Source organism: Actinia tenebrosa, unplaced genomic scaffold (assembly GCF_029948245.1).
Source record: "Actinia tenebrosa isolate PJP-AT-01 unplaced genomic scaffold, QUT_ActTen_1.0 PGA_scaffold9__36_contigs__length_13948895, whole genome shotgun sequence".
Taxonomy (NCBI): Eukaryota; Metazoa; Cnidaria; class Anthozoa; order Actiniaria; family Actiniidae; genus Actinia; species Actinia tenebrosa.
Window position 1 is genome coordinate 1,024,481 of NW_028292586.1, and position 12,509 is coordinate 1,036,989.

Consider the following 12,509-nt stretch of genomic DNA (forward strand, 5'->3'; position numbering starts at 1 on the left):
ATGGCCTTTGTACACCCTCATTCCACTCCATGCATGAAAAGTGAACTGGATTTATTTACCATACCACCCACCCAAGTTGTGATTGACAGCAGTCAATGGATAGAATACCAGCCCATTTCTACCATTTCTTCTACAGCACCTATAGAATTTCAAATAACGGGATCGGAAAATTATCTCGATTTGACAAAAAGTATGCTATTTATCAAGCTAAAAATCACCAAAGCCAATGGTGGGAACCTGACCCCAGATGAAAAAATAGCCCCTGTCAACAATTTTTTACAAAGTCTGTTTAAGCAAGTGGATGTATTTCTCAATGGAATTCAAGTGACGCAATCCACCGGCACCTACAGTTACAAAAGCATGCTGGAGACCCTCTTGAATTATGGCTTCTCAGCCAAAAAGTCACACCTCACAGCGGGGCTTTATTACAAGGACACAGCAGGAGCCATGGACGAAACAGATTGCACCGATGAGGGAGACAATAAAGGACTTCAAACCCGCTATTCGTTCACCAAGGAAAGTTATATCGTGGACTTATGGGGTCCCCTACACTGTGACATGCTGTTCAGTGACCGTCTTCTTCTAAATCACGTGGACGTCACCATCAAATTAAACCCAAACAGCTCAGCCTTTGCGTTAATGTCTGGGGAAGCATCTCCCAATTACAAGATTGCCATTCAAAGTGCTAATTTAAAGGTCCGTGCGGTGAAAATAAGTCCCACCCTCCAACTCCAACACTTGACCGAGTTGAAGAAGGGTGTGAATGCCATCTAGCCCGTGAGGAGAACCGATTGCAAGACCTACACTATACCCTTAGGAAATCCATCCATTCATAAAGGGGATCTATTTAATGGACAAGTCCCTAAACGAGTAGTGTTGGCCATGGTCGATTCAGACGCGTTTAATGGGAGTTACACCAAAAACCCATATAACTTTCAATTGTATGGAGCCACGTCCATCAGCCTTACTATCGATGGCGAACAGCGCCCCTTCAAACCCATTGCTCTAAAGCTGGCACAAGCCAGGGAAAGAAATTTTATGGAAGCTTATCAGACCTTATTCTCGGGAACCGGTCGACTCTATACAGATTCTGGAATCGATATCGCGCGAGAGGATTACAATCAAGGCTACTCCATTCTCGTCTTTGATTTAACCCCCGATCTATGCAGTTCTTCCACTCATTTGAACCAGAAACAGAAAGGAAACGTATCTCTGGAGGTTCAGTTTAGTACAGGCCTACCCAACGCGGTCAACCTTATTGTTTACGGAGAGTTTGAATCCACGGTGGAGATTGACTTTGCTCGTCACGTAACTTTCGACTATTCAGGATGAACACCAAACAGATAGAGGAGGTTATCAAGAGAGACCGTGTGACTAGGATTAAATTTGGAGGAGTATTTGCTGAAAACTGTTTACCCCGTCAAGTTAAAGACTACCCCTGTGGTTTCATCGCCAACACAGACCCTGATTCCAAGCCTGGAAAACATTGGATAGCTTTTTATTTCACCACGCCAGAACAAGGAGAGTTTTTTGATAGCTATGGACATCCACCTCATTTTTATAGCAGACGCTTTTTGAGCTTTCTTAATCAAAATAGTCAAAACTGGATTTGTAATCTGAAAGATCTACAAAGTCTCGGTACAGCTGTTTGTGGAGAGTATTCTATTTTCTATGTAATGCATCGAGCACGTGGTGTAAGCATGAATTCCATTGTCAATCTGTTTGGTTCTAATAAGCTCTGGAATGATGAAAGCGTTTATTTTTTTATCTCTAAGTATATATGAGAATGTAATATTGTGTATGTGATAAACAAAGAGCATTACAACAAATCTATCTTTAATTATTATCTTCTTTATTGATTGACTTGACTCAGTAACAATATACAAATTTAATAAGGCAACCATCTAATGTCGTTCCTCCTTCCCTGTGGGGAAGCCGGTCTTAGCCCTCGTTTCCTAGTAAGGGGGGATATCGATTCCTTTCTAGGTGTAGGAGGTGGGGTAGGTAGAAAAGTGCTAATTCTATTCTCTGGCGTATTAGGGGGTAGTCTTCCTCCAGCCTTGAAAATTCCCATCAGTTGTCGGCGGTCCACGTTTCTTACAAAATCCTCAGGCGTGTTTAAGCTTGCCAGAACCTTTGTAAACGCATCTCTTCCATGGGGTTCGAAATTTTTTCGTTTTCTAAGGGAATCGTTGATGAGATCTGAAATGCTGGATCCTTGCAGAGGCTGACCCTCCAATAAAACCTCGCCTTTATCATTCCATTGAACCGCTTCCGGTGTTTTTTTGATCCAACGCAGTAAACCTTCCGCTTGAGTTTTGAACTTTTTCGGAACGGTTTCTAATATCTCAGAATCCGTGATAGGTTGTGGTTGTTGTTGGTCTTGGGGTTCCTGTGGTGGTTGGGATTCCTGTGGTGGTTGTTTTCCTTGTGGTATTATCGCCTCTGGTTGCAGTTTCACTGTAGGAACGTGATTTTCTCTCTGCTCTTGTAAACCCAAGTAGCGTTGAAATAACTGTTCGTGGTTCTTGATTTTTATTTCATCGGGCTGGTTTGTCTCGGTGAGCGAGTGGTTCATTTGCTGGTTGAGAGAGGTCATGGATTTCACCAGTGGTGACGTCTGAATGTCGTTTCGCTGCTGCACCAGAGCCATGACTTCTTCGGGAACCAAATACATTTTCCTGTTGTGTTTCATAGTTTCTTCGATAAGAAGCTGGCCAGAACAGACAACACGGGCGGTATGAGAAATGGAAGAAAGTTGCCCCCCGTCTGATTCAAATGCTCTCTTTTTTCCTTGACAGATACTATTTTATCCACTAAAATACGCAATACTCTCTTGTAACGTCTGAGTTTCTTTTTCTGTTGTTCGTTGATGGGAACCACGCCTTTCAGCACGTTCAACGTCACTTCACAGATAGCTTTGATCAGTTCGTTATTACAGCACTTGATAACAGCACGTCTCAGTTTGGGGTTGGATTTAGCCAGTACTCGTAACAAGTCTGCGTTCTCGCTTAGTCGACGAGACATCCTCTAATGATTCAACTAGGAGACGACAACAGATTATATACGCTTGACATAAACCACTGGTTGCTCTCCTGGGAAGATAGAGGTTTGTAATCGATATGGATTCGTCGTGGTGGGATGAAGGTCAAACAGCAAATAACCATAACGTTGTTGGGTCGCATCTTCATAAGCTTCCATCACACGAGTTACTTTACCGGGAAAAGCCTGTTTTGCTAACGTAGAGACCCCCAGGGAATCTCGAGGATTTTTGAAGGCTACAATGTAATGGGTATTAAGACTTATGGTTCTTGAAAACTTTCCTGGGGGAAAAAGATTTTGTACTAGAGTCATGGTGTTGATCTGTCGATGGTGTGAACCGCGGGTAATTAATTCCACCATGGCGTCGTTTTTCATGCTCTCATTCATCAAATCATCTAGGACTAGTAGACCTGGGGTTAGATCAAAGAGGCTGTAGATATCCTCTGGAAATCCCTCGATGAACTGAATGTTTGGAATTTCTTTTTCCATCATGAGAAACCGAGGTTGAAATTCGCCATAGCAATAGACAATCTTTTGGATTGGTTGGTCAAACATGTCATTCACACAGCGCAACAGCTTTTCCGTCCAACTTGTCTTTCCGCTAGAAGTTGCACCATAAACTATAAGGGATGTCGGACTTTTAAATCGAACATCCATACTGCGTGATAGTTGATCGACAACTAAATCGTCTTTTGGTGGTATGGGATTTATGTTTATTACTCTCGCTTGCTCTAACCAAGGCTTTCGTTCATCAGAATTCAATAAATGTACACCTGCTAAATGGTTAGAGAGTTGAAGTAAACGAGTTTTACTACACCCAGGAATGGGACAGTCTTTTCGCTTTCGCCTCACCATGGTGAATGATTAATTTACAAAAATAAAGTTCTCTTTAAATCAATCACTCACAATAAAAATACTAGTTAGAACAGAAGGGAGGGGCAGAAGGGGCAGTAGGGGCACATTGCAGAATCAAGTGGAAAAGCACATTTACCACTTTCTCGGGAGTCTAGGGAGGGGCAGTAGGGGCACTCTAATCACACTTTGCACTTTGGAAATGAAAACAGTCAGACATAGAAAAGATCATTTTTGAACATTCAAAGTTTTTATTATCATAAAACCATACAATTTACAAGGTCTTCTTTTTTTTTTTTTTTTTTTTCTCCTGGAGTGAGAGCTGTTATTATCATAAAATCATACATACTACTTTTTCCTACCATTATTTACAAGGTATTATTCTTTTTTTTTTTTTTTTTTTTTTTTTTTTTTGAAGCCGACCTCCTCCACTTATTACATTGAATGTTACAAACTTTTACTATTTTTCATTCTAAACCGACCCACAAATTCTTTAATGGGAATCCCATTAGTCTCATCCTTCATCTTACCAAACACTTTTTTATTTCGTGTGCTGTGCAAGGGGTGCTCTGGAGTGTATCCTGAAGTGTCAAACAAATCAATACTCCTTCCCATATCCACATATACATCCTCTGTCTTAATGTCATACAGTAAACTATCTGTGTCTGTGAAACATAGAGTTGCTTTGTTTCCATACTTCTGCTTGATAAAATTGTAGTGAAAATCATACATTAATACCTTAGATAGGTCCAAAATGCTGAATCCCACATAGATGGGACGATTTAAATATAGGGAGGGTTTTTTCATATTCACAGCTGCCAGGTCGTTATTAAAAATGCGAAAGGAATCAAAGAGGGGTGAGGCTGTGAGCTTTTGCAATTTCTTGGAAGTATTCACCAGCTTTACATTGACTCTTTTGCGTAAGTTCTCCATTGTTTTGCCGAAAATCGAATTATTCATCAGCTTAAAAAAGTCTTTCTCAAAATCGTTGATGGCATGTTTCCTCTTTATCGTGTTGAAGTCAATGTATGGTTTCAACCAAGGCGTTTGGCGAAATCCTAAGACCTTATGAACTTTCACTAATTTCATCCCCAGAGAAAGGCACTGTTTCAAATTTCTATAGTGCATAACATACTGGGATTTGTTGTTCAAGTTAGGAACTAGTTTGGTGACAGAGGTGTGACAATTCATTTCCAGTTCATGGAAAAGTTTTTGTGAATATGGGGAAAGCATATCGTTTGACACTTTCATTTGCTCTGGAGCGAGAGGATAGTCGTTATGAAGGTCATGAAGTTCACTGGGGTATTCGAGGTCCACTTCTAAAATGTATCCTTTCTCTCCATCATCACTAATATTTCGTACATCTAAATGCTCAATTTCCTGAGCTGTTAGCCAGCTGAACTCTTTATAGGGCAAGCTTTGGGACATCCCCCAGCCATATAAATTATTCGCATCTAAATATAAAAGATAATTGGTGTCTTGTTGTGGGTTATATCCCTCAATGTACGGATTGTTTGCCCTAGCATATCGATTGGAGATGACACTAATTCCACCCCTCATTCCTTTCTCTATGAAAAGTAATATGTCTGGGTCTGTCAGAAGTTCGAGCTTCACCCCCGTCATTTTCAAACAGGCTTGCCAAGAGAGACCGGGGCTGGTGTAGAAATGACAGGGATCTAACTCATAGTACTGTAAGCAGATGCACCTAAAGTTTTCAAATACGTCAGCGAGTAGTAACACATCAGATTGCAAATATAAATCATGATAGTCACCCAAACTTTGACATTGAAAGGCTTGGTAAACTTGTTGCGCGTGAGTGTAATCTTGATCACTAATTCCCTCCCCCCTTAAACTACTAAAAAATGCCTCCTTGGTAGGAAGTGCCCCTTCATTGAATCTACTAAAGCTATCAATATATTCGTAAGGGTATACTCCCTTTCTAAGCAAATACGGAACTTTATCAACCACTGTGTATCTCTTCAATATCTGAAACTTATCGCGACCCTCTTTTGCTAAATTAGAAACAAGACTTTCAAGAGATGAATTCATGAACTGCAAGGAATCAATAAACTCGAGGTTTCCTACAGAGAATGCAATGTATTTTTCCGCGTTGTTGGGAATACAATTGATTTTGTGTTCCTTGAGTTTACCAAGACCCTGCATAAGAAGGTGGGAATCAAATCCGCGAGAGTTGTGAAAAATCACTGGAATTTTACCTGTAAATTTATAATTTATATTACACTCGTTGTGAGCAGCCCCCCGAAAATCCCCCGTTAAATGATTGTGGTCGCGGACTCTATCTACACCCAACTCACCTTTACATATGTGACATAGTGTCGCCTCTTGAAAAGCCTGTTCTTCTTCTGCGGCAATATTCATGGGTACGGCATGCTTCAGTGTTTCTGAAATACGCTTTTCTTCTTCTATAAGACACTCCAAAAACTTATCCACACAATTCTCACCCCGATAAAGAACGGGGGCCTTACAGTACTCTTCTAGATCCGAAACAATACAGTAGCAAAAACCACTGGGTTGGTGATGCTGGGTTTTTAAAGTATAACTAGAATTCGAGTCTACCTGGTCTTGATCACAAGGAACCAGTAATGTCTCAAAATCAGCGTAAATTACAACTGGAACTCTAAGCTGTTTTTGTATATCCTTAAACCTTAAAATCTTATTATCCTCACAAGGTAATTTGATTTTCTGAGGCCCATGTTTTGAACATAAAAGTTCATGCTCTTGCAATAAATCTTCCCGAACAAAACCGTGAAAACAATAACTGCAATAATATGTTTGACCATTGTGCTTGGTCCGGTCACCTAGTAGCCGACTTAGATTGTTAACTAAGCAATAATGACTCTGATCTCCATCAGAAAATAATAACAAATTAACATGAAATACCTTCTTATTTTCTGTAATATAAAGCGGGGACAGTTCTCCGTCTCCATACCCAACAACATTAATGCTGGTGGTTGGGTTCTGTTTTTCAAATTTACGTACTTGATTGACTTTTACAGGAAACTCTATCCCCGAAACGTTGAACTCTTCTTTATACTGCTGGTAGTGACTCGGACGGTGAGGTTGATTTCGCCAATGAACGGGGTGTTTGGCGGCTAGTACAGACCAAAGAAAGCACTTTTGATCGTTGTTTTTGATGTTCAGCACCGCCTTCTTATCCCTTAGTATCTTAGGCAGTTCGAGGTAGCTGGAGCCGATTAACGGTTTGTAGCTCGCCACATTCAAAGTGAGATTTAATACTTGATCAAACCGCCATCCACTTCCCTCTCTCTGATACTCTAAGAAACTTTTCTTGATTTTTTCAGTGGCCTGGTCAAACTGCTTTTCAATCTGGTCTGGTCTAAGAGCGATCATGGTGGAGCTTCGAAAGTGGGGGTTTGTAGTAACTTCTTCTAAATCCGAGGAGGTTTTTGTCATTCGAACTTGAATGCATTAAAACCATTTTACGCTTCGCTTCCTCACTAGCTCTCTTCGTAATCTTCCGAGTATAGTTTTCTTTTTTCCTCGTAGTGTAAGGGAGAGATCATATTTTTCCGTCTTGTTCGGTTTCAGTGTATATGCTTTTAGGTGGTCGTCAATGGCGGACTCAACATGTTCTTGATTATCCTCATTCTCGATATCTCCTCCTCCACTTTGAATTTTTCGCTTTTTAGGCTTCGAAAAAGCTTCTTCATCGCTTAACCTTCTCGAACTACCTCCTTGACAAATCCTATGGTGGTCGGCGAATGTTTCTGAACTTGAGAACTGTTGAGAACAGCTTTGACATACGAAATCGGTGTGTTTCTGCCTCCTATGGCGGTTCAGATGTTTCCTATGTTTATACTTTTTAGAACAAAAAGGACAACGATGAAGGTTCTCCGCCAGAGACCATGTTTCTGGTTGAATGTTCTCCTGTTCTTGTTGTAAATTCATCACATCGACTGCTTCTTTGTTGAGATTCGAAAAAAGAGCGGCGATTTCAGCATCGCTCCTCTGCCATTCTTCTTCGGGAATATCCAACAAGTCATCTTGGGAGTTCATGATCCCGACGTTCAATGAGCTTCTCTCGCTACTTCAGCTGTTTTTATACGTCTAATGACGTATTTCGATTTAGAATAGAAGGTGATGTAACTTTTGGCGGGAAAAAGCTTTCTCAAATTAGAAAGTTAAGTAAAAAATACAGTGCCAGCAAATGTGCAACTTTTCTTAACCGGTTAATGTAGTGAATTTTAGTAAAAGATCCTAGTACAAAAATCAAACAACAACAAAGCTACAACTCATTATTCATAAAACCCCATATCCCATTTCAAACACACTTGCTACCAAAACAAAAGATCCTTTCGAGTATTTACCAGTTCTTGTTATTTATTGTTGTTCAGTTATTTCAACACGTCCTTCAAACACTTTCAGATTCAAAGTAAGCCAATCATAATTCTTATTTAACGTCTTTGCTAATTAAACACATCATCCTAACAAAAAGGCTTCAAAAGTAGGCCCAATCAGAACGCTCGTCCGACGTCTTTTGACTTGAAGGCTAGACTCATTAATTCATAACTCCTAACCACTAGTCGCCGAAACAAAGGATTTAATCCTCTCCAACAAAAGCTTCCTGCCAATTAAACATTAGTCAGTGATTCCGACAAAGGCGGTTTAGGCGATATAAACCAATTAAAACATGAGTACAGCTTCTTATTTAAGTCTGCTAATTAAACATGTCATTCTAACAAAAGAGTTCAGCTCATTAATTCAAAAACTTCGTTTTTTAAATAAAGGATTTTGAAATGTGTTTTAAAACACCTTCCCCAAACCTTTCCAGGCCCCGATTTCGATCAGAACCTCTACTCGGGCGGCCGGCCGGTCTTCCCATGATGGTTGGATGTAGATCACCCCTCCCCCTACCCTAAAAATGGGTCCGGTCCCAAAAGAACAATAGGTCCTTTGTTGGTGAACTCTCATTTCCCTACTACTTGCATTGCACAAAGAAGTCTTTTCTACTCTGTCTGAGCACTTCCAGAAATAGTAGATGGCGTATGAGCAATTCTTGTGACTTGCTGTTTTATTTTGGCATAATCTTTTCTTAGAGTAATTTTTATCTCAAAATGTTCAAGTTGAATCGGTCTATAGGTGGGCGTACGATGACGTCATTTGTTTTGAATCAGGATGCCTTGCGGCCAACCTGACTGGAATCAGAAATCAGGAATTGTACAAGAGTTATTTTAGATTTCTGTTTCAGAAATCAGAAAACTGACTTTTAGGCACTGCCTGGGTATATTGCATAAAACCTGGCTTTTTAAACAAGCTTTTCTTAATTAATTATATAATCATATTATTTTAATTGAAGTTTATATCAATTTATACTATTTTATGTTTGCAATTTGAATGCTTATAATATGCAGTGAAATGTTTAATATTATTGTTGAGTATGTTTATATCAGTGTTTTAAATAAATAAATAAATAAATTTTGCAATGTTTTTAAAATCATGTTTTTTCAGAATATTCATGTATTGTTATATCTCATAACATTAGGATAGCGTTAAATCTTAAAATATTTTTGAGTGTTAAATGTTTGTAAGGCGCTGTTGAACTAAAAGAATTAGCGCTATATAAAATATAATTTATTTTTATTATTATTATTATTAATATGACTGATGAGGAGGTGCTGCCTTTGTAATTACATCTACACATGGTTAGACCTTCAAGTGGCTCGGATGAAAACTTAATGGCGGTCCAGTCTCTCCGGCCACACTTTATCGTTACCTGCTATTGCTCCAATTAAATAAAGAGTGTGGCAAGATTTTTGTATTAAGGGAGTGGGTGTGTTGTATTTCACATTTTCGATAGATTCACTATCTGATTGTGAATGTTGAAGCAGCATGATTGGAATTATTGCGATGTCCGCAAACATTTGACTGACTGGCATAATTAACTGTGTTATACATAGCTGTGTACTTCAAAATGATCTTAAGACAACTTGAGACAATTTGAATCGGTCTATTTGGTCTACATAAAAACGTGTCTTCTCGAACAATATTGATATTCAGGGTTCCGATTCAAACAATTAGCACACAACGTAATTATCTTAATAGTCATGAGCATAATAACAGGTTTTTGCAATTCCAATATAGGAATATCACAAGGATATAATTTGATTTGTAATTTTCATTCAAGTTTTAGATAAAAATGTTGGAACATCACGAGAAAGCCAGGCTCTAATTAAGGCAAATATCAAAAAATATATCCAAAGAAATCTCCAGAATTTTTTAATTGAGAAGAAGCATTGAAGCACAAATTCCGAGAAAATGTATTTTGTAATTGTATATATTTTTTATTCAGTTTTAGCGATGGTGAAGGAACATCGCAAGAAACCCAGGCTCTAACTAAGTCCGAAACAGAATCCGATTTTCGAATTTTTTAATACAAAATTTCGCAATCGTGCATCTGGAAAGCATTGAAGCACAAATTTTGAGAAAGTATGACCTTATTTGTAAATATTTCTGCAAGAATGCGCTGATATGCACTTTTTTTAGAATGCTAATTGCTTTGAGCCTACGTTTTTTAAATCGATAATGACTTTCACTCTAGGCTAGCAAATTTAAGCTAATTTAGCTTGTTACCGCCAGCCAGTATTATTAGTTAACACAGATGTTTGAGGATCGCTTTTTATGGCAGGTCGTTGGTTCAAGCCTCGGCCGGACCAACACTCAGGGACTTAATATAATTGAGGAGAAGGTGCTGCCTTTGTAATTACATCTGCAAATGGTTAGACCTAGCTTCAAGTGGCTCGGATGATAACTTAATGGCGGTCCAGCCTCTCCGGCCACACTTTATCATTACCTGCTATTGCTTGAATTAAAAGAAGAGTGTGGCAAGATTTTTGTATTAAGGGAGTGGGTACGTTGTATGTATTTCACATTTTCAATAGATTCACTATCTGATTGTGAATGTTGAAGCAGCGTGATTGAAATTATTGCGATGTCCGCAAAAATTTGACTGACTGGCATAATTAGTAAAGGGAATAGGACTCCATGCTGTTCAATTTAAAAAATAATTGGATGAAAAAAATTCCGAGGACTGACAAAATTGGAAGAGGCCAATAGGCCGAGTCGAATTTGGCAGTCAGAGGAAATTTTTTGAATTCAATTACTTCCAAATTGGACAGACATGTAGTCCTATTGCAGATTAATTATATCATTCCAAACTATACTAGACTGATTCCATAAGTCATAGTTTTCCCTCGAAAAAAATGCGAATGGAAACGATTCAAATTAATGTTTAAAGTGTATATCAAGGATTTTTTTCTTTCAAAATCACTTATATGTGAATATTGTAGTAGTATGACTGCAGTATTTTTGTTTGTCAAATTTTGTTTTAGGAGATACAAACATCTGAAATATCAATATACAAATGAGATTACGTAAATTTAAGGCTAATTTATTATACAAAAATGCTGTTGTGGAAAGTACTGCTTTGTTTCCATTTGCAAATCATCCTTATAACTGAAATATATGACTTTGTACACTTTTAGGTTATTTCACTTCAGAACACTTGTCATAAATTACACTTCAAAATCTAACACATTCTTGAATTTACGTCATCTCATCTCAAGTCCACATACAAAAATACTTCAACCATGCTACTACACTGTTCACATATGTGATTTTGAAAATAAATTTTTTTCCTTGATATACACTTTAATTTGGACAGGAAAGAGAATTAAAAAATAATACAATAGTTACTTATATGGAATTATAGAGTGATGATACAATTAACTGTGTTATACATAGCTGTGCATTTCAGAAATTTCAAAATGATCTTAAGTCAAGTTGAGACAAGTTGAATCGGTCTATTTGGTCTACATAAACAAATGTCTTCTTGAACAATCTTGATAACAATCTAGCAGTTTTCCAGTATAAACATATAAAGAACTTTTAATTAGCCGAGAATGATCTTAATAGATCTTAATATTCATGAGTATAATAAAAAGTTTTTGCAATGTAAATATAGGAATATCACAAGAAACCCAGGCTCTAATCAGGTCAAGAAATTTCGGAAGTCTGGATTTTTTTATCAAAACAAGTTTTAATTGATCCACCCCTAAAAAGCATTGGAGCACAAAACTGAGAAAACATCAAAGAATGTGTTTTCACTCTGCTTTTTACTCTCAAATCCATTCGCTATGATATTAATGTTAAACCTGAATAGATGAATTTTCGCCAACGTTTGTAAAACCTGTAGAGTTTATTTTCATTTTTCTCATCAAACCTTTCCAAACTCGATAATCCGACATCCTTTTGAAGGCAAAATCTCAGTGGGACCAAGAAGATGATCCCTCCCTGTTGGGATAAAGCGCGGTTGGTTATCACACACTTTCAACTGCAGCATGAAGCGGATCCAATGAATTGTGTTAACTACACAGGCATACATATTTTCAACATGACAACAGCGAGTATCATTGCAGCACATCTCTGCGATCAAGAGAATAACCTTATATTTAATTCAAATATTTATATTCTTTATCTTATTTTTATATTATTTACTGGCATAAACACACTGTTTAAAACTCAATGAAAACAAAACTACGAAATTATATTTCACAAACAAAGACACAATTGAGTGC

At 38.1% G+C, this 12,509-nt stretch overlaps 2 protein-coding genes across 2 annotated transcripts; one reads left to right on the forward strand and one right to left on the reverse strand.

Moving 5' to 3' along the window:
* Positions 1-774, forward strand: LOC116303012 (uncharacterized protein F54H12.2-like). Its single transcript, XM_089024964.1, has one exon. The coding sequence runs from the start codon at positions 1-3 to the stop codon at positions 772-774; it is 774 nt and encodes a 257-aa protein (XP_088881090.1).
* A 3,433-nt stretch (positions 775-4,207) lies between these two features.
* On the reverse strand, positions 4,208-7,329 carry LOC148904448 (uncharacterized). The gene has a single exon (XM_089025085.1). It carries the CDS (start codon positions 7,327-7,329, stop codon positions 4,342-4,344), a length of 2,988 nt encoding a protein of 995 aa, XP_088881211.1. The 3' UTR covers positions 4,208-4,341.
* Between the last annotated feature and the right edge of the window lie 5,180 nt (positions 7,330-12,509).

Bases quoted from the DNA above. Each gene is read 5' to 3' on its own strand.
- LOC116303012 (XM_089024964.1), top strand. From the start codon at position 1: ATGGCCTTTGTACACCCTCATTCCACTCCATGCATGAAAAGTGAACTG.
- LOC148904448 (XM_089025085.1), bottom strand. From the start codon at position 7,329: ATGACAAAAACCTCCTCGGATTTAGAAGAAGTTACTACAAACCCCCAC.